Source organism: Anarhichas minor, unplaced genomic scaffold, assembly GCF_050575085.1.
Source record: "Anarhichas minor isolate MPS153535 unplaced genomic scaffold, ASM5057508v1 ptg000136l, whole genome shotgun sequence".
NCBI classification, from domain to species: domain Eukaryota; kingdom Metazoa; phylum Chordata; class Actinopteri; order Perciformes; family Anarhichadidae; genus Anarhichas; species Anarhichas minor.
Window position 1 is genome coordinate 7811461 of NW_027466582.1, and position 21595 is coordinate 7833055.

Below are 21595 nucleotides of genomic sequence, written 5' to 3' on the forward strand. Positions count from 1 at the left end.
GAGTGAGAGAGCAGACAGAGACAGAGCAGACACACACACACACACACACACACACACACACACACCCCCTACACACACAATATGAAGCTACTTTGCCAGAAAATGAAGATACACAAATAAGCTTCGTTCTCTCTGTTCCTTCTTAGCTGTACTGAAATTATAACGAAGAGAAAACTCTTTCAAAGTGAATAAACGGATGAAGTAAATACTAAAACAAACGTAATTGGTGTAAATTATGCCTCCACTGCTAAATAACCTCCTCTCTGGAGATGAGACTAGACTGCATAAATTGGTAATTCCTGAAGAATCCAGGGTGTTAAACACTGCCAAGTAATCTCATGAAGCCATTTGATCGGGTTTAAAACAATCATTGTGTTAAACTCTTCTGTGGTGTGTGTAGCACATGGTTTATGTCATTGTGACCCACATTGCATTTGACAGCTCAAGCTCACATGTCTATGAATGTTGTTCTTATTTACAGAATAAAGGGGCGGATCATATCAGACTTACCACCCACGATATTGAGGCCATCTGAGTGTGATGCACTGGTTTTGCTGGTGGAACAGCCCCGACTCCAGCCAGAATAGGAGACAGGGAGGCGGTGTGGATCATTTAAGTACATAAAAATAAAGTGTCTTATCTTTATGTGGTAAGGAATAGTCAAGATTAGTAAGTTGCTTCCATTTCAGCATTGAATACAACCAAATGTCATTGGAAAAAACATCAAAGTACAAAGCATTCGTGAGAACTAAAGGATCTTGACAACAAAAGTGTCTCGTCTTGTACTGTTGATTCAGGGATCCAAAATCAAACAAAAAGTGTGTGCGTGATTTGAAGTTTGTGCTTCACCACTGGCGTGAGCACCAAACCCTCCTACGCATACACATCATGACTCACACCTTCACAGCGATCTCCCAACTGCACTGAACAGACAAAGCAAGATGAGGAGAAACATACAAACAGAAATGGAAATGTGTGGAAATGGGGACTTGGCACGCTCAAGGCCCCCCGAGCGGCTCTCGTCGCCCCGGCACAAGCCACACATCCCCTTTTGCCGCGGCCTTTTCAGCCTCGGTGGAGACCAGATGAATGCTTCTACTCGACATCTGACCTTCAGTGGGAAGATACGTGACACGCAGTTAGGAGCACATTAGCAGCTGAGAGCCTGCGGGCGTGCCAGGATTGGCTGAGATGGGATATTCCTACAGGACATGCCTGGAGTCAAACCCTTCAGGTTTGAATGACCACAGGTCCTCATCAGCAATGCATTCCTCCAAGGGCTTGGTATTTAGCAGAAGGGCGTTTGATGCTTATACAACATACTAAGCTTCCACACACCCAATCGCTCACTCTTTCAATACATAGTGACCTATTTCTTTAGCTTTTGGCTAGCACCCCGGCTTTCAAATCCTGAGGTGTGACATGCAAGATGGAACGCAAATGAAGCAGTTGGGGGAACTGCAGCACTGGGTGTAAGTCACCAACTGCCTGTCAATAAACGACACCCAGAGAGCCCTAACAGAGCAGCAGAACTGATCTCAGTCATTATGATTACTGCGGCAGGCACGCCGGCGACGCCTGTCACCGGGCTTATTGTACGCGGGATCACAGGAGAGAGCACACCACCAAACACGCTCAGCGGCGATCCTACATGTTGCCTTGGTAACCTATCACAGTCACAAAAAAAAAAAAACACGGCTTTAAAAAGAGTAAGGATGCCAGACTTGACATCCCATAATGAGCTGGTTGTGAATGGGGTTCAGTGGGGGGGGGGGGGCTTTACCCGGGGCTGTGGGGACTGTCAAGATAAATAAGCAGGCTTCATGCTCCCGTTCAACAAGGGGAGAATACCAACGGGAGAAGTTGTCACTGACGTCCAAATATGCGGAGGCTTAACAGCATCAAAATATTGTACTTGTTTACACTCTAGGCTAAGTGTAGATGGAGTGTTAATGAGTTAAAGTAGCAGTCATGCTGGAGGAGTGAGGATTCTGGGAGGGCAGATATCAAACTGAGCCTTCAGAGTGTGAGCGCACACACACACACACACACACATACACACACACACATTATTGAAAAAAAAAAAATGACAGACTTCTGCCTGTGTTTTACATCCCAGGGCTGTTTCCATCTCCAGGGGGGCCAAAGTGCTGACTCGACAGAAAGCGTCCTTGGCAAGAGCCCACGTGGCCGTTAATCAGTCATTTGACTCCAGAGGCAAGGAGAGGTTGGGATGCTGAACATGATCAGTATTTCAACACTGAAGGGGGATACAGAAGAAAGTGGACTCCTGCACAACACAGCCAAGTAGGGTTCATTTATTAAACGTGCTACATACTAGTCAGGCAAACTTCCCCAAATGTATTTTTTCCTCTGTTGAAAAGACTTTTTTCACCACTTAAGGGGCCGGCAGAGACAAGTATGTCACCTAATTTTGTAATTATCTCCCAATTCAGTCTGCAACACATTCAATCTGCAAACTCCCGGAGAGAAAACGCACGGTATGCCACACTCGTCTCATCAGACTCGTTCTGACAACCCCCGAGCCTTGTAGATATTGAGTAGCTTACATAAGATGAATTTAGAGACCCCCTGTGGCCTATTGGGATACTAACTGGTACCGAGACGCATGTCTGCTTTCTCACACAGCAGTGGCAGTGATGTGCATCTCGTGTAAAGGCCTGTTGAACAGCAGGCATGGCACGGTGGTGATGAGACGGCCATTATAATGCAGCTAGAACAAAAACACGCTGCTTCCTCCGAGGGGAAGAGCGCACAAGCGGCAAAAATATTCATGAAGGGAAAAAAAATGTGGTATTTGTTCATTTTGGTGTGATTTAACTTGTACCCATTTATTTAAAGATTTTAAAAGTTGTGGTTCTAAACAGTAGGTTTGGCTGTTTTCTTCTATGAACTATCTTCTGGTTGACAGGAAGTAAAGCATTTGACATTTCTGAAATCGGAAACGGTGGGATGTTTGGAAAAACAGAAGTTCGTACATTGCAGAAAATTTTTTTTTTTTCTATAATTGAGTTCTAAAACATTGTATGGAATTAAGAAGATTTCAAAATGAATTCTAAAACATGATGGCAAGAAGCTAAACTCAGCGTGGCCGTGGCGTGGGGAAAAACATCTGATCTCGGTGTTACCAGATACTATGAGGTCAGTAATTGAGATTTTACTGCTGTGCGCCTTGCTGTGAATCACCACACTGGAGAATTCTCTGTATATTTCTTCCAATTGATTTCAAGGGACTATAAGCATCAGACAACTAGCATTCTGGGAGAGTTTATGTGTTGTGTGTACTAAAATGCGTGTGCAGATTTCCTCTTCCATCTCATTTTAAAGCACAGAGGACACATTTATGTGGCCGCTCCAGTCGTGCCATGTACTTGAGAGAATCTATAACTCTGCGCGTGGCTCCATAGCGATGCGTCTTTACTGGACTTTATGTCGTATGGCTCTCTAATCGGTCCAAAAGCAACTTACTTCTGAGCTCGTTGAAGCAAAAGCAAGCATGTAATGCCGAGTTGGGAATTTGTCAGAAGGAACACCAGACCCTCTTTTTACAACAGCACATACAGTACTCTAGAATTATTAATATTACAAATGTTGCTACTATATGTACTTTTTCATACATTTTACTGGAGTATCTACTACCCTTTAACTTCCCCAAACTCAACTGTGTTGAGCAGCAGTAGCTTCAGTGTCTTAACAGGAGACGGAGAAAAGAGCAGCACCTTGATAGAACTTTAATTGAGTTTGAGCAGTAAGGCACACATCTCGCAAGCTACCACTTGGAATCAACCACAACTACTACGAATAGAGTGAGGCAGTATGGGAAATTCTCTAAATCTGTTCCTTCACATTGTATAAACAGCATCACTTGTGTGACCAGAACACACAGACTCATCCGAGTCTCAGCCTCTGAGGACATAATGCCATTTCATAACAAAAGCCTCCTCAGCCTCTCCTCAAGTGAAGAGGGTTCATCATCAATATACTGATTAGGATTACAGGAGAAGCCTCGCGCTAATCAACATTAAGAGCACTTGAGCTTTGTGCACTCCGTTGTGATTTTGCCGTTGTGGTATAGTGATCACACAAACGGTGAGGGGCTTTTATTGCTAGACAAACATGTTTAAGAAACAAGATGCCCGACATGTATCTGCTGAATAGGAGGGGACTCCTTTGTTCTACAGAAATATGCAGCTGATGGGGAAAAAAAAAAGAGCAAGTGATGGTTTGTGTATGTTTGTTCAGGCGTGTTGTTCTCAAAGAAGGATTAAAAAAAAAAAAAGATGCGCATCACACTAACAACATATTTACAGACATGTCTTCCTTTCCTCGTCTCTACAGTATCATGTTCACACAAAGCCCAAAACCACAACCTCCCTTCCAAGCAGATTGTAAAATATGAATGGGCCACTTTACATGACAATTGCTGTAAACCCGGCTGTGGGATTCCTGCATGACAATGAAGACCGGCTCCACACATAATCGCTGCCCTCAACTTCCCACTGCTGCATTGTCGTCTACTTCCCAAAGAGGCCCGAGTATGGCGGCCACTGGTGTCGGTAAAGACCTTTTGTCATCTTCAGGGAAGTGTTAGTAAGATAATCTATTTCTCCGCTTCAAGCCATACTTGTTCCACTTGTGGCATCCTGAGGAGGAAGGTTGCCAGCTGGTTCATAATTCAGGGCATCTCCTGCAGTTTAAGGAATTTGGCTTTGACCAAGTCTGGGTGATATGGGGGCACCACTAGCTTTAGGGGTGGGTAGGCTGCCGTTAAAGAGATGTAGGGGGGGGGGGGGGGGCGTACTGGCATTCAACTATTCCATAAATGGAGTGGTCGGGGATCAGAGCTGCAGGGGCTGCTGGGAGAAGAAGCTCAACCTTGCAGCCCATTGTTCTGGACTGACAGTGTAATCTCATATGAGGAGGGGGGAAAAAACGATTTGGTCCAGTCCAGGGACACGCCAAGTGACCATAATAAAGACTCCCATTACAATACAGTCGTCCTGAGAGGCGCTCTATGCAAAGCGTTCCCATGCTGCTCCCCATGGAATACACTTCCTCAGTGGTCACACTTATTGCCATATGAAAAGAATATGAAAACGAGTAGGATAAAAGCCAAACATTAAGTGAAAATAATCCTAAAGTATGTTACATTTCCCCTCCTTAAAATCGTTTTTTTTTAATCAAGACAAATTCCTGCAAGGAGCTCCATTTCCACGCTACAGCTTACTCGCACCATCGGCAAGAACTTCACTCAGTCGCTACATCTTTAAACCTCAGCAATCATCCTTACATATGTTTTATGAACCGACTCATAATATAAATGGTTCTCATATTGATTATTCAGCTTTTAACTGCTACGGAACGTATACGCGATGAGAGGAATTGCCTCTCGCTCAAGGCTGCAAACAACCTTGTACATGCAGATGAAAACAGGTAATTATAAATATATTATGAGAATGTCAGGGTGTGATAGCGGCAGTGCTGCCTTTCAAAAGACTCAAGGAGACGATTATTAATTACTCCAAGATGCATATTTTACTTCTAACTTCTTTCTGTTAGTTTTTCTGTCTGAAACTGCTGTTTGTCTGCTTGGTCTTTATCGCCCTCCCTCTGTTGGCTTCACAGGTCTGCCAGTCTGTCTATTTGTATTCCAGTTTGTCTCCCCTGCCTGTAAGTAAGTGAGAATGAGGTGAAACTGGGTGAGGAGGAGGTTTGGCGGAGCAGAGGAAATTCCCGATGCGTGACCCCTCCCGCTCAGGCTCGGACGGCGGGCTGTCAGTCGGCCAGTTCATTGTTTGGCTTTTGTGTGCGACATCAGCTCTGTGCTGTGTGGATTCATATCGTGAAGAGGTGATTTAGCGGATTTACTGCACTTCCTCTGCAACCAAAGGCCATGACCGCTGCACGTTAGGTGCAGATCATCAGTCTGCTGTTGCCATGCAGGGAACTTTGGCTTAAGGGGCAAACAACAAAATATTCAAAAGGACAAGTGTTGAGCCGTAGTATTCAAAGCTGTCCGAGAAAACCTCCTTTTCCTGTTGGTCCATAATTATTCCACGATTATAAAGTAGAATATTGAAATGCTCATAATAAGCTTCTATCGTTGTAATATGCCCCATGTCGAAATAAATATGGACTTAGATTTGTTTAAAGAGGATTAGGCTGAGTGTTAGAAATCTGTCACTTGACTGGTTACATAAACTAGTGCCTTTCAGCAAAAGTCACACCAGGCCAGCTGCAACGAAGAGAAGCTTTCCGATGGCTTCTATCAGTGAGTCCAAATTGAATTAAGGCAAGTTTTCTGATGACACATTCAACTCAGGTCAAGACCCTAAAACTAAACTGAGGTTAGAATTATCTATGATCCTTGGACCATGGCGCCAACCCCCTCATGTAAATGCTGTGGGACCAGAGAAGACACTAACCTATTTCCAGATTTGTCACAGACTTTCCTTTAGAAAGAAGTCTCAAGGGCTGTTTAAGTAAACAGGGGTTGGTTTGGCAGAGCATAAAGATTTGCTGTTATGAAAATTGTGGGGTTTTTTTTCGGTTCACCGGCAGCAGATGAAGCAGAACCAAAAGTTACCTTAGATGGCTTCATGAGCATCCCAAGATACAAAACACGTCCATAAATGTGCATTGAGGGACTAGGCTGGAGCAGGAGTGGAAACACACTCACAGTGCTTTGTTTGTCTGGTGCATGTCCATTTCCTTACATTTGCTCCTCTTTGGTTATTTTATGACAAAAAAAAACCTGCTTGCTCTGCGCAAGCCAGTCGTTTTACACAAGTTCTCAGTTTATATCCTCAGTGCTATCCATTGTCTCAAGACTTTACTTGCGGTGTATTTTTATTTTATCAACAATAACACACTTGACCAGACTTTTCTCTGCATAAGCCACAGGACTCCAACCCCTACTAAAGCTTTAATGATGTGCAATTCAGATCAAAAATGGTTTTGGGATCGTCTCAGCGGAGTCCTTATTCATCCCTGCATGAAGCGGCGTGGCGAGCGATTAACGTTTAATGAATAGAACAATTAACTTTAACGTGTACAGGGGTCAAAAAGCAGCAATTAGCGTGATGAACTCCAGCCTTCCATACTGAGCATGTCTAGATTTATCCACTAATGACGAGTTTGACTAGCTGGCTGCAGCACATTCAGACAGAGCTTAAAAATATAAAATGGAACATAATGCGACTGTGCCAAACTCTTAATTAGTCCAGGAGATACAGTTTATGTTCCATAGTGTTCACTTGCAGGGAGATAACCGCGCACGCAACAATCCGCTTCCCACACAGATGAACATTTCTGTTGGAATGTGCTGCAACCCATAAATGTTTTGTAAACGCGTAAAACATTAAACGCCACAAACCGCACAAGACAAAAGCATACCTGCAAAAAACGACGCTGCCTTTGTAAAAGAGCATGTGGAACACACAGTCCGTGAGTTTGCGTAGGCGTGTTTGAGGAATGCAGTAACTGCCAGGTAATTAGGGTTCACATTCAGGTATGTAGAGCCGCAGGGAAGCCAGAGCCAGAGACAGACCGACCGACACACAGACACTCGGTGGGTTTAGTATGGCTTAATCTCCTGCCGAGCACAGCCACTACAAAAGCACTCAGGTAGGAACGTATCGACACCGGTGTGGTCTCCATGATCAAAGCTTTCAGCGCGGCCCTGCCCTCATGCCTTGGAAATTAACCAATTAGGGATGAGGGGGGTGGGGGGGGGGTTGAGAGTTGATTGCTGCGCTGCGTTCCGTACACCACGCTGGCAGCAGCTTCAGACGAGGTAATTATACACGCTATCCCCGTCTGTCCCTCTAACACTCATACTCACTGCTATCATGCCTCACTCATCTCTCTACACCCCTACATTATATGCCTAAAACACAGTCCAAGATAATATGAGCCGACATGAGCCAAACTGTAGCTACATGTAGGACAGAAATTAAGCTCTGTTGTAGGCAGTGGTGTTTTTAACCCTCTCCAAAAAACGCTCTGTGCTTTAAGAAATGCTCCACCAAGGGACAGGTAACATCAAGCTGACTTAGCAACCAGCGTACCTCTCCGGCTTCATCATTCTGATTCACGGAGCTTGTCTGAGCCCCCGGGAACTGCTGTCATCATTCATTTTTAACAGCATCTTCATAGGAAGGAGGATTAATTCCTCCAGTTTGGGGTTCGAATGTGGAAGAAGGGCTTGAGAAAAATGACGAGAATGCGCTTTGTCACGTTTTTTTTAGAAGAGCAGAGTAGCCTCTAGATTTGTTCTCTCATGCACATGCAAGCACATGACTGGTGCTGTGGTGGTTAGATGATTAGTCTATTATTTGCAACATTTGCTGGTTTCAGCGTTTCAAATGTGAGAAGGATTGGTGGATGAGCTGCTTTACCAAATTGAGCTCGAGCTATATTCAAACTCTATGGATAGAATGAAAGAACTATGCAATAATCCCAACCTCAATGTCTGCCATGCAAGTCATCGTCAGTATGAGATTACAGGACAAACACTCGATTTGATTTTTGAAATATCTTTCCAAAGTCGCTTTTAGTGTGCGACCTCCCAGCTGGTATGCGTGGGAGTCAGACGTAATTAGCCCTCTTGGACTGTAGGTCACACATGACTACCTGCGGCAATACAGTGAAAAAAAACAATCCCTGAGATGACTGACAGCATGCGTAAAGCGCCTGTACGGCATGCAACAACGTATGGCGGCGTTTTTATGAGGAAAATGTAATGATCCCCTCCAGAGCAATCACCGGCAGTGTAGTAATGAGTGTGTGCTAGACAGAGATGTAGAGAGAGGGGAAACATGTGCGGATGTGTTGATTCGCAAGTGTGTTTGCAATCTGGATCCTGACACAGACAGATGCTCCGGCCTGCTCTCTTGTCGCTCTCCATCCTTGTGGGGCACTTGATATCTTCATCTTTTTTTTTTCCTCCATCTCCACTGTTCAAAGAGGACTACAGGGTCATTATGGGATACATGTAGAGTAACTGTAGCAGAGGCTGCCGTTACGATGATGGAATTCATTTGGGTTACTGCACACGGCTTTTGGATAAAAGCAAGCTGGTGTTTTTTTTAGTGTTTTGCATTTTCCAGAGTGAGAGCTGGTGAAGAAATGTGTAAAAAAAAAAACATGTTTACAGCAACGAGCGAACATCTAGTTTCTCTGTTTGCTGCTGCTGACTGTGAAGCCTTCTGTGCACTGAACCATAAAAAGATAGCCTCGAGTTAAAAGACTTTTTTGAACATGTCAAACAATTTAGCATATAGAAATAAAATTCATATGGATAATTCCCATTGATGGGTTTTGTACGCGGCCAAGTTAAAGTGACTTTTTCACCTTATCGCTGAGAACAAAGTCAAAATACTGAAACGACAATAGTACATACGGACTACATGCCTTACCAATGAGTTACATTAGAAAACAAGTAAAAATAGAAAAAGGCCGATATACTTTAGTATTGATCAGGCAGCCTGCAGTCATTCCTGAAGCAGATATTATGTGGTCCTGTAGACAGGCTGTCTGCAAGCTGCTGAAACCTTGGACCGGAATAGCTCTGATAATGTATCTGTCATGAATGTGTGTCATCAGGACCTGTTCCCCAGCACCACAGTGGAAAACGAAATGGCTGTACTGCCTGCTTTATTTAAAGATGTTACCATGACTGCATAACTTTAAGTGATATACATATATACTGTAGCTCACATATGTCATTTAAATACAATATATCTCCAAAGGCTGGAGGTAGTGACATTTACTGCCACAAGCATGAAATTCAACATGTCTAAATGTTGAGATTATCATTTGACGACTCCTGTTGATGAGCGGAGAGAAAGCTCGAGCTCTGTGAAATGTCATCTTTCGATCCAAGTTCACACGTCCGGGGAATAAAAGAGTGGCAAAAAAAAAATAAAAAAAGCCAGTTGATCATGTGAGTAACAGCACAGTAGGAGTGATCCCATCTCACCCCTTCCTGCTCAAATGAGAAGGCCAGCTGCAAATACAGCTTTCCCACATCTGCACAGGATCCCAGGAGATGGGTGGTCAAGACAAAAACTCCCACACAACATTACAGAAAGAGGACTCCTTTCCCAGTTATTGTTTTTGGACTAACAGGAGCAAAGACGTGCAAATTGTCTCGTGAATTATTGCACAGATGATTGCCTCCGGATGGGAAAAGCGATCACGTGCGCTTGAGACGATAGAATATGTAACGTAACGAAAACTTGGCATTGCTTAGCGGTGACACCTCCCGAGAAGCAGAAGAGCGTGTGTATTCCGTTGTGTTGTCTTTTGCTGAGATCACATCAACGCTCTGTGTTTTAGTCCGCAGGTCAAACGCAGTAAGGTCAAAGGTTATTGTGATAGCCATCAGTCCTCACTACACCCAGATGCTCTATAAAGAGCTAAATACTGGTACTTGTGGTTTATGCTTAACAAAGAAGGTTCCGAACGGCCCTAAACACAGGTTGCTTACATAAAGATCCACCAAGTATGTGTGTATGTGACTTTTTCCATCTGATGGGAATGTGATCTATCCTTTTTAGTGCTCCACATAGCCCCGCTTTTCTGTAATGTCAACAGCAGCTCACTTTGCAAATTGACTTTCTCTGTCCTCTAATGACAATAGAGGCTGGTCCTTGACTTCTTTATGACTTCCCCTTTATGAGTCCTTGGTTGATTGTGCCTTTACGAAGCCCTTGATAAAGACTAAAGTAAATAGAACTTTCGACAAAGCCCGTGGAAGACTGAGGCTGTTGTGAAAGGCTTTCTCCCTCCTTGTGGCTGAATGCCAGCCCTATAGCATGGGACAGAGATGAAGAGGGTATACGCGCCAAAAAACAGGCTAAATGAGAAGCTCCTGAAAAGTTCCGCTGAGGCGATGAAAAAGCTCTTCCTTCAGCGTATAATATGCTTTTTTTCATCGTACAATAACGTCACATATTGCAAGCACATATAGTGGAAAACAGAAAGGAATAAACACATAACACTGCAGCTTTAGTGGAAATCTGTGCGTTGTTTTCAAATCATATTCCATCTCTGCTTTTACCTTTGCCTCACTGTTCTGTGAATGTACACATTGCGGTGGCCCTGCAGTGGAAATAGATTGGAAAACTTTGAATAGATGATGGATTCGAAATATTTTTTTTAAAACTGCTCCAATTATTTCTCAGACCAGCTGTGCAGTCTCCCTCAGTAACCACAATGGGCCAACAAGAGATGACCCTCATGTGAAACAAAAGCCTCATTTCCTGCTTGGTGAAAGTGCTGGGACACTAAACCAAGATAAAAGGGACTGAAACAGGAAGTGAGGTGAGTGTTTGGCATGTAAGATGGTGAACTTTTTTTGCTATAGAAGGCTCATAAAACAGCCAGTTAAAAGCCACCTTTCCTTCTGCTTACCCCCCTGACAGACACACAACACCTCTGGGTGTCCACTGCATTTCTTACATTCTTCAGGCCGGTTAAGCCGGAGGCCTCAAGATTCCCACCCCCACCACATTTGATCAGCTGTTCAGTGCGATTCGGAGAATGGCCGCGAGCATCTTACTGTCCTGTGGGACAGTATCTCTCCTACCCGAGCACCCACTAAGCGTAGTTTAGCCAGCAAAAACAATGTGGCCATCTATTTACTACCCTTCCTCTCTCTGTATGACACCCAGTCTTTTTTGTTGTTGTTATCACCCACCCATCGGCACAATGCTGGACACTTGCCTCCGCAGCCTCTTTCAATGGACGGAAATTGGGAATGTAAAACAGAGCAGTAGCGAAAGGACATGCGGCTCCCATCAGCCTCCATTCAAACAATGGAGAATCTCCCAGTGTTTAGCTGCTACTTCCTCCTGAAACACAGCACCAACAACGAGGCGCTATTGTGTCTGCCGTTTGCAGCAACAGTCTCTGGATGAGCGCACATGAACAGATGAGCGCACATCTTCAAATAGTCTGGCACTGAGACAAATTATTTAAAGCAAAAGGGGGGTTTTCTCTGATAAGATAAAACAATTAAAATCTTCAGAGATCACCGGAAAGATAATCGGAAACCACGGGAGAAATAGAATTGGACGCAAAAAATGGAGTAACTATTGTGCTTGTTCACTGCACATAACTGACAATTACAAAACCTTTCAATTTCAACTGTATTGTCCCCAAAGGAAACTTTGTCTTGGAGCCAGGTGAAATATTTGAATGGAAAACTTGATAGGTTAGATAAAATGTATAAAACATATATCTTACAAGGAAATGAATACCATTTAGACAAGCGCCACCAATGCCAACCGTTGCAATTAACAAAAATATGAAGAGAGATGCAAGATTTGAGTCTTTAAAGTGTCACAGAAAAAGACGGGCTCTTTTGTTTTGGGATTACAAAGCAGACACTGTTCACATGACAAATACTTCAAAAGAAAAAGCTGATCATTAGAGATCAACATATATTTACTCAGGGTATCAAACATTTATGATGAAGCTCCATATAAAGTTAACTCTACGACCGCAGTGCATTCGACAACAGGCAGCACCATCTTTTCTGCCTATATTGCTCCCCGATGAAAGATTTAGAAATGTGCAGCCCGTAGCACACACGTTTGTTTACATGGTATGAAATAATACTCTCTCTCAGACAAGGGGTCTCTGCGGCCTCGATAAAGATCATGGGTATTTATTACACCCAGAAGAGCCCTTTTCAGTGAATTGTTTGATAATAATCTAGCACACACTGGAGAGGTTTTCTGATTCTTAGTGCTTACATTGTCATTATGCAAAACAAAATACAGGCAAACAATGGAGACAAAGCCAGTGACACAAAGATGAATGGAGGGCTGTCAGATCACAGTCCATCAAAATCCCTGCGTATTGAGAGCAGAGAGGACAGTTTAAATGTGGATGGAGATCTTGGTATATGCTATACAATGAACGTCCCCTGAGACTGACTTCTGTGTCCTGTAATTGCCCCGAGTCATAGCTCTCTGGTCTCAAAGGCACAGAGAGCGAGAGAGAGAGAGAGGAGATATCTACAGACCAATCGCAGCCCAGTTAGTCAAACCTCCATCAGCTGGTCACAGCTCCATCTCTCACACTCCTCTCACTCCTCCGGGGGAGAAAAGCACTGGGCTGGAGCCAATTCAGAACTACAGCGTTACACACACACACACACAAAGAGAGCCCAAGAGAGAGCGACAGAGAAAGACCTTGACCTGCTCATTCTCCTCTAAAACCTCAATGCCAAAGCTTGGGCTCTAAATAAATACAGCCTTCAAAAGGGAGAGATAGTTGAACCCTCCGGAACCAACACTTTGTTTCAGCCCTGCTTTTGCAGATAATCCCTCCCAAATCCCAAATCTCTGTGGGATTCCCAGTCAGCCAAAGTGTGAGAAATATAGAGATGGAGAGCTTACAAAGCATGCAAAAGCTGGTATGAGTTTGAACAGCTAATTTGGAAGCAAGCGAGTACACTGGATGAGGTAACTGATATTACGGTTTGGGTCAAACTAAATAATTGATAATGTAGATACACGCGGTAGATATAGTTATGAAGTCATGTCACTACATGAACACCATATCTCCGGGATCTTGTTTCAGTTGGAATGCCGGCGAGACTGAAAAGCCTTTAAACACCAGCCACATGATTATTTGCATATTCACTCAGGCAGTCCTACTGAGGCACAGCAGGATTTTAGAAATATCGAGGTTTAATCCCTTCACCTCACATTGTTCCACTTTTATCCCTCAGGCTTGTTCAACTAAAAGAAGCAAATCAGCAGGCTATTAAACAGTTTAATCAAGTGTGCGAGTTCTGAAACATAAATAACGCTGACTTAAGACTGCTTTTGTACGGTTGGCTGACCATTAAACCAATTCTAGATTGTTATCATTGAAAGTTTAGTATTCAGCAGTTGAAAAAAACAAAAAAGAAGAAAAGTGCATGTTGCTGTATTTCCTCAGCAAACACTACAAAAGCCACGATCTCTGCCTCCTAAATGGCCTGCAGACACGCCACTCAACAGCCTCCCTGTGTGTAAACAGCAGTCATTCAGTGGAGCCCTCTCAGCTGGGAAGGCATACGATTCAAACACTTCTGAAGAAAGGTCACCATCGGTCCTGTAAAAACAAGAGGCCCTCTCAATCTTGCTCCAGGCCTGTGACAGCCTATACCCAGCTGGGCACTCTTCATTTACTGCCCCTGCCATCGACAGCCCATTCTCTATTAATCACAGCAAAGAGCCAAAGCCTATATATATATATATATATATATATATATATACGTATATATGCTCGTGGGGCTGGTTGATCCACCCACACTGAATGCTGAGGCCAATCACTGGACAGGTGAGGTCAGAGTAGATTAATAATCAGAGTGTAAACCCCATCACAGGCAGGGTGAAAGCTCCTCAGGATCTCCTCTCCGTTCTCCGCTTATTGATCGGCAGCAACTTCATTCCCCATCATTCACCGTGACAGCAACCACTCACACTTTAGCAAAGTGCAGCAGGGCTGAAAATGGTCAGGCATCTCGCTGGTATTTACCTGTGGCTCAGTTTCTTACCTTATTGTGCTGTTGAACACGAGTTTCTACAAGCTGCGCTCTTATATGACTGACAGTGCGGCTTAAACAATATGATGGATGATCCCGAGCAGGTCACAGCCACTTTGGAGCGATACAAACTCCTCGGACACATTGCAAAAACAACCACCTCTGCAAATCAATGCAATTTTGGTTTCAGTCAATACAACTGTATTTTCTCCAACACGAAAGATTTTGTGGCTTTTGTTTAGAAAAGTAAACCCTTTAAACAATAAATACCAATCAGTAATAACATGTCATAGGTGGCGGTCCCTTTTGCGCCGTGTGACCATCATGGCCTGCGTCTATCCAGGTTCCTCTTACCTTATTAGAGTAGGGCGGCTTGGCGAGGTTGATTCCATCTCTGATGAGCTTATCCCTGATCATGATCTTCAGCTTCAGCTTGGGGTAAATCACCAGCTCCCTCCTGTTGCCCAGCGTCAGGTTCCTCTGCGCGCCCATGTAGCCACCGTTGCGCCCGATCCGGTCACTGTTGGGCTCGGTCCAGGACTTGGATCCCCGCAGTTTGGACTCATACTGGTCCACCATGTGACTGGTGTAAATCTCGGATGCGGGTGGCATCGGCTCCAAGGTGAAATAGAGTCCGCTGGCCGTCTCGTTGGCTTCATCTTTTAGCCTCCTCACCGCGTCGTGGATCCTTTGCCGGTGGTGAGGGATGTAGACCCCGATGGCATCCAGATCGGGGTCTCCGATTTGTTTGCAAACCTCCAGATCGTCATATCCATTATCCACAAAAGCCTCGACGTACTGGGCCAGCTGGAGGGTCTTCAGCCACTCGTACACGATGACAGGTCCGTTGCTTGTCATTTTGGATGTTGCCAGATGGGCCACAACTCGGGACGAAAGAAGACACTGAAGTGATGCTTACTTTCCCATTCGGCGTTTCAAACGCATTATGTGGTTGTTAATGATGGCGTGTGCTCTCTCCAAGTGTTAGGAAAGTAAAGATGTCGGCATTAAACATGTTGTGGATTATCCGTAGCCTACCAAAGGTTTGGTCCAATCCCCAACCTCACGAGTCCGCGGTAATGCACGACATAACAACAGAGCCGTAAGTGAATTAAAGGTTCAGCCTGAGTTTGACTGCAACACCTGTCCGTACTTACAAAGGAAGATCACGCGAGTTTCACTTGAAACAGCTTTCAAATCCCAAATGTCATTTCGGTGACTTGCCATGCGCAGTCAGTCCCAAAACGTCGGCTTCCTTAATTAAACAAATAAGAAAGCAGTTGTCTCAAACTATTGTAATTAAAACAGCTTCTCAACCAGATTGTGTGCGTTACGCACGGCAGCTGCTGCGTCTTCAAAAAACAAAAACGTTTTCGCAGCTTATATCCTCCTTCCTTAAAGTCCTCTGTATCGCAAAACGCGAGCGCGTTGAATGAATAAATCCAAAAGGACGCCAAAACGGGCTTTCAAAATGACAGAAAGTCGGCTGCCGACGATATTGACAGTAACCGCAAGCTTCCGCGTCAAGCCGCTCGGTCTACACGTAGTCCGGTTCTTCCAGCCGGCACATCACTACACTGGAGCCGCAGCCAAGAGCCAACATGCTCACCGCTGCTCCTCTGCCGTCCACGCCCCCTCCAAATCTCACTGTACCCATTTAAAAATAGTGACGCGAGTGCTTTTTTTTTTCCTCCCCCTCTACAAACTTGTCACGCCGCCTCGGGGAACACCGTGGGTCACCGGGTCCCACCGACTTGGACAAAGTTGGTCCGAGACGAGAGCGCACGTGAAACCTGTCGCACAGTAGAAACGAAACCCCGAGCTGAAGGTTTGTGTCACATTATTCTTCCCCTACGCTGTGATTTCGTTCTCCGCACCTCTCTCTCTCTCTCTCTCTCTCTCTCTCTCTCTCTCTCTCTCTCTCTCTAACACACACGCTCTCACTCATTCAGCGTTTCCACGGTTTGGGTTCTCAGTACGCATGAGCTCCCTCTATGTGGCTAGTGGGGCACTGCAGACTTCGCAGCACTGATGTAATAGAAGAAACTGAGGTAGCAACTCATCCATCTGACCATTATCTGACATGAACAGACTTTTTTTTTTGACTTTACAACACTCCACGAGAGCAAGTGGAGTCCAACTGTATCAAACTGCAGCCGCACTGGATGCTGTCATTATTAGTATGAGACAAGTCAAACTGTCTGGGGGTAAAAAGAGAGAGAGACAGAGAACTCTGCTTGAATAAGACCTGTCCACTCTGTCCAAACGGATAGCCAAGCCAGCCGGTGCTGACGCATGCTTCATCAAATGTGAGCCGACAGCTTGTTAGGGGTCAGTTTGATACAATCACCATCTCGGCCCTGGGCTGGAAGTGATTTGCCTCAGCCCATTATGCCATGCGACGGGGCTCGAGTGGAGGAGTGGGGAAGCATATCAAACAGCCTCATATTGGAGAAATGACGACAGAAACGTGCCAATAATTGATGTCAGAATGTCAGAAGAGGAGGTGTGAAGCGAGTGTAGATCCTTCATCATGTCTTAGGTAAATCAGACTGGAGTTACTTGACATTTCCCATTATTTACCCGTCGGCTGCCGTCATCGTAATTTCTCAGAAATGCTTTATTGTCCCTGGTCCTTTGTAAACACTCGTATGAAGCGGTTTAACTGACAGGAGCAACAGGGTGCATATGTGTGCAGAGTGTGATATGATGCATCGCAGCTTGGACTTATAATAAACCAAAAGTATCGGTCTCATACAGTGTGACCTTCATAACAATGCACACAGTAATAACATACATAATCAATACAACTAGGCTATATCAGCTTTAATGTCTCAGATTAGGTGGAATATCTGCAGACATTCAAGACTGAATGATGAGGCGAGAAACAACGCATAACATTCACTCTGAACACAAACCATTGGTTTATTTTTCCAGCTCTCGTATGAAGGATTACAACTTACACATCTCTGTTCAGACTTTTCATAGGTCTTTTTTTTTTTTTTAGGAGCAGGGCATCGTGGCAGTCGAGTGGCAGATGGAACAGGGAGACTGGTGAGTGTGCTGGCAGTGCCAGGAAGTGCTGCGTTTCCACTCTGCTGCCCCGGGCCACGGAGAGCGACCAGCAGGTGCCGAGAGAGGCAAGGGTGGCAACCTAACACAAGCGCCTTGTGTTGGCTGTATGATAAATACACCGGACTGTTTGTGTGTAAGGCAATCATCTGAATGAGACTGCCCTGCAGGTGTGCCCGAGTCTTTATGAAAAAAATTGACATACGCTGAACCCTTAAAGCATTTCTACTGAAGAGTGATTTATGTTTTGGGGCTTTATTTTCTTATTAATCATCAGTGACCCCTCAGTTTCATCTTGTGACCCCTTGAAGGGATTCTGACTCGATAATTGGAAACCACTGCATGGTTTTGTGTATACAAGGTCCGAAAATAGAGAAAAAACATCAGTCTAAAACCCCAAATAATCCCTGCATGATAAAGCTATGATGGGTTTTCAATTCTGTAGAACAACTTGATTTAAGTGCATCAACATATATGTTGTTATTGCATTAGCGTAGTGCTTTGTAGAGACATAAAAGGGGCAGTCTACGCCCATTTCAAGCAGCAGGCCCATTGCTCTTCCCACTGAGTGAAGCAGTATTGCCCTGGAGCCAGAGGACCGCTGCCACATCAATAACACCTCAATAACCGTCCCTTAATAAAATCTGAAATAGGCAGCTCAGAGCATTAGTGCAGGTAAATATGAATATGTGGCGGTAATAGTGCACGGTATTGGATCTGGTAAATATGTATAGGCTGCTTTGAATGTGTTGATTGAAAGAGTGTGACTGCGGCAAGTCGAGGGAGGAAAAGCTCCAGTAGACACAGCTGGAAGGTGAGAGGAGATCGACACAGCCAGTCAGACAATAGCGGCTCTGCTGACAGCCAGGCTTTCTCTATGCTAATAGGCTGTGCTGGGTGTTTCTGTTTCTCTCTGAAAAGAAGACTTGGCTATTAGAAGGTTGGGGATTTTTGTTGGGGTAAAATTTAAGGTCTCCTTGGCTTCAGTCGTCTTCATTGCACCTTTCAAGACCTCAATTTTAAAATCCTTTGAAGCGGAGAATGGCTTCTGTCCACCTAGATGCTGACGCACCACGAAGGTCATGGATGTTGGTTTCTAAGTTTACGATATCTCTCAGGCCCTGATAGATGTGTAGATTCTACTGCCAGCAACACAACCAAGGTGGTATAGGAAACACAAATCACAGTTCACGCTTTGAATTCATTGCGGTTCTGTGGTAGAGACGGTTAGCCGTAAGGTTGGCAGTTTGATCCCAGGCTCCCATACCGTCCCCATGTCAAAGTGTGGCCGTGCGAAAAACTGAACCCCAAGTGGCTCCTCGGGTGCTTTACAGCAGCCCACTGCTGCTTAGGAGGGGGATAAATGCAGACGTCAAATGTCATGTATGTACCTGAACGTACATATGACAATAAAAATATATGTATATTTATTGTCATATTGCCAAAGCACTATTAAATACAAATGTATGATTTCAAAATTAAATTATTGTATATAAATATTACATAGTGGGATTTTGCCTTGTCAAAATCTTCAACTCTTTTTTCTTTTCTTCGTCTCTTTCCGTTGCACATGTAAGGGTTGGCCGGAGATGATTCTTCAGCAACAGCCGGGACCACAGAAACCATCCCGGAGTGAGCTGATGATTGACTGCGATTGCTGCATCGCACAAGAAGAGTAGGTAGTATCCCAGTGTTCCTGGATAACATAAGCTTCACATGAAAAATACATTTACCATGAAAACAGTTTCTCAGAATTGAACGTGAAAATACCAGAAAAAAATTGGGGAGTAAGAGAAAAACCTTGCGTGTAATTATTATAATGAGTAGTTTCGTGGTGAAGCTAAAAATCTGTGAAAAATTCACATTGTTTATTGTCTTGGGATGCAATTAAAGGCAAAAGCTGAGCCACTTATTTGTGCAGCCTTAAAAATAAAAGGAGCTCTCCTTGGTGGTCGGTGGTCAGGGGCATCTAGTGGATTCTTTTTTAGCATTCTACTATCTTCAAGAGAGAGAGACAGAGAGAGAGAAAGAAGGAAAGAGCTTGATCTGTCTTTATGCGCTTTAATTACGAGCGGCTGGCTGGGCTGCAATCTACAGGGACCAAAGGTGAAGCAAGCGCGTCAGGACCAGCTGCCACCTCGCTGGCAGCTCAATATCAACCTAAACATCCCCAAACCCACAGGGAGAGACGGGTGGCAGGTCGGGGTTAATGCAAGGATTGCATGTCTAAGCATATCAGCCCCAGACACCTGTCAATCACCACGCAGAATCCGTCTGTAAAGGCAACAGGTCAGATGTCTGCGTTAGCATTCCCACTGGTGCAATAAAAGTGACGCCATCAATCAAACCACTACTTTGAGTTGCAGTAGGAGCCAACGTGTCAACTTCTCCTGGGGTGTGGTTCCGTAAGAGTTGCGGGAGGTGATGACACAGATCTCTGATCAGACAGTATAGCGGTGATTACCTTCAGTGGAGCGCAGACTTCATTTCAAATCAACCTTTTCTCGGGCAACACATTACATTTTCAGCTCCCGAACAGGGCTGGAGGGAGCCTTGCAGCCATGGATATCTGAAACAGAAAATAAACGTCTGCATAACAGTGATCCAGATCTTTGTTTTTACTCATTGACTCTGCTCAGAACATCCGTTTTATCCCCTTACAACCTGATTATAAACCGGCAGTATACATTAATAGCTTGAAAGCCTTTCCCAGGGAACAAAACAGAGGCACATAAAAGAGATAGTTTGTGCAGCGCAAGTGCTGAGAATGAAGACATTGCTAATTAAAATTACTCTTGGTGCAAACCAGTAGTTAAAATTTATTGTGTTTATTGTGCCGAGAATTTAAAAACCCACATGGCGGGCTAATGAGCTAAAAACATTTCGGCAAAACACAGAAACTTCAATTAATACATAAATTGTCTTTAAATGGGTCAGACAGTCTGCAAACATTAAGTGTTTGCACCGAGCTTATTTGTGTTGAAGCGTGTTAAAAACAGAAGTCACAGTTGAGCAGAAAAAAAAATGCCAAAATCCCACGATTCCCACAAACCCGGTAACCTAAGAAACTGCTGCTTTGTCGTCTTAAGCCGTTATCATGGAAACCCAGGCTTTACCAAAGAGAGAATTATCAGGCAATATGACTCCTGTTATTGCCCTGAGCGGTACTTTAATAAGACCCAGCTAACCTGTGACCTGACTTTGCAGCAGCAGAGTTTGTTGTGGGAGAGATTTGGCGGCTCAAAGGGCATCGACATGCCCACCGGAGCCGCCACTTAATACCCAGTCAGCTGCACCGATATGCCACCACGGTGACCCAGAGTCCATGTGATTAGTATGGACGGCCATGCGGTGACCGAGCACAGCAGCGTAAGTGGATTATGTATATATGCAAATTTGTGACACTTGGCCACTGGCAGTTTGAGACATGCAACTGTGAGTGGTGATAAAATACTTTTTTTTTTCATATTTGTACTCGGTTACTGAAGTATATCTTTGCTGCTGTAACACACAAATGTCCCCCTGGGGATGAATAAAGTATCTATCTATCTATCTAAAATGCATAAATGTGTGGCATAGTTTTCTTTTGCAGTTGCGTACTTGTGCTGAAACCAGTCAATGGTTACGCATAATTAAAAATACAGTGGTACATACACAGAACTAAACACAACAACCTCCAGAGACCACTCACACACACCTGTTGATGTTAAGGCTGGAGATAAAAAGAGCTGTAAATTAGTTATTGTGTCTGTCTGCTCGCCGATAAAATATGAATGCCTTTTATCTCTCCTCCTCTAAGCTGCCTTTAATTACAGATATAAGGATAATATAGAGGGCTCAGGGTCTGGCTGGAGACAGGCTTGAGGATCTCTGACAGGAGATATTGGTTAAAGGCAATCCCAGCCAGCCACATCACCTTGTGATCTACGGCTAACCTCAGAGCACAACGACACC

At 44.4% G+C, this 21595-nt stretch overlaps 1 protein-coding gene across 6 annotated transcripts in view; it reads right to left on the minus strand.

Moving 5' to 3' along the window:
• The window catches only part of sash1a (SAM and SH3 domain containing 1a), a 143126-nt gene extending 127699 nt beyond the window's left edge, over positions 1–15427 (minus strand). For all 6 annotated transcript variants that reach the window (XM_076084744.1, XM_076084739.1, XM_076084740.1 and 3 more), the window contains exon 1: positions 14924–15427. In XM_076084744.1, coding sequence (XP_075940859.1) covers positions 14924–15427 — 504 coding nt within the window. The remainder of the gene's footprint in view (positions 1–14923) is intronic.
• Between the last annotated feature and the right edge of the window lie 6168 nt (positions 15428–21595).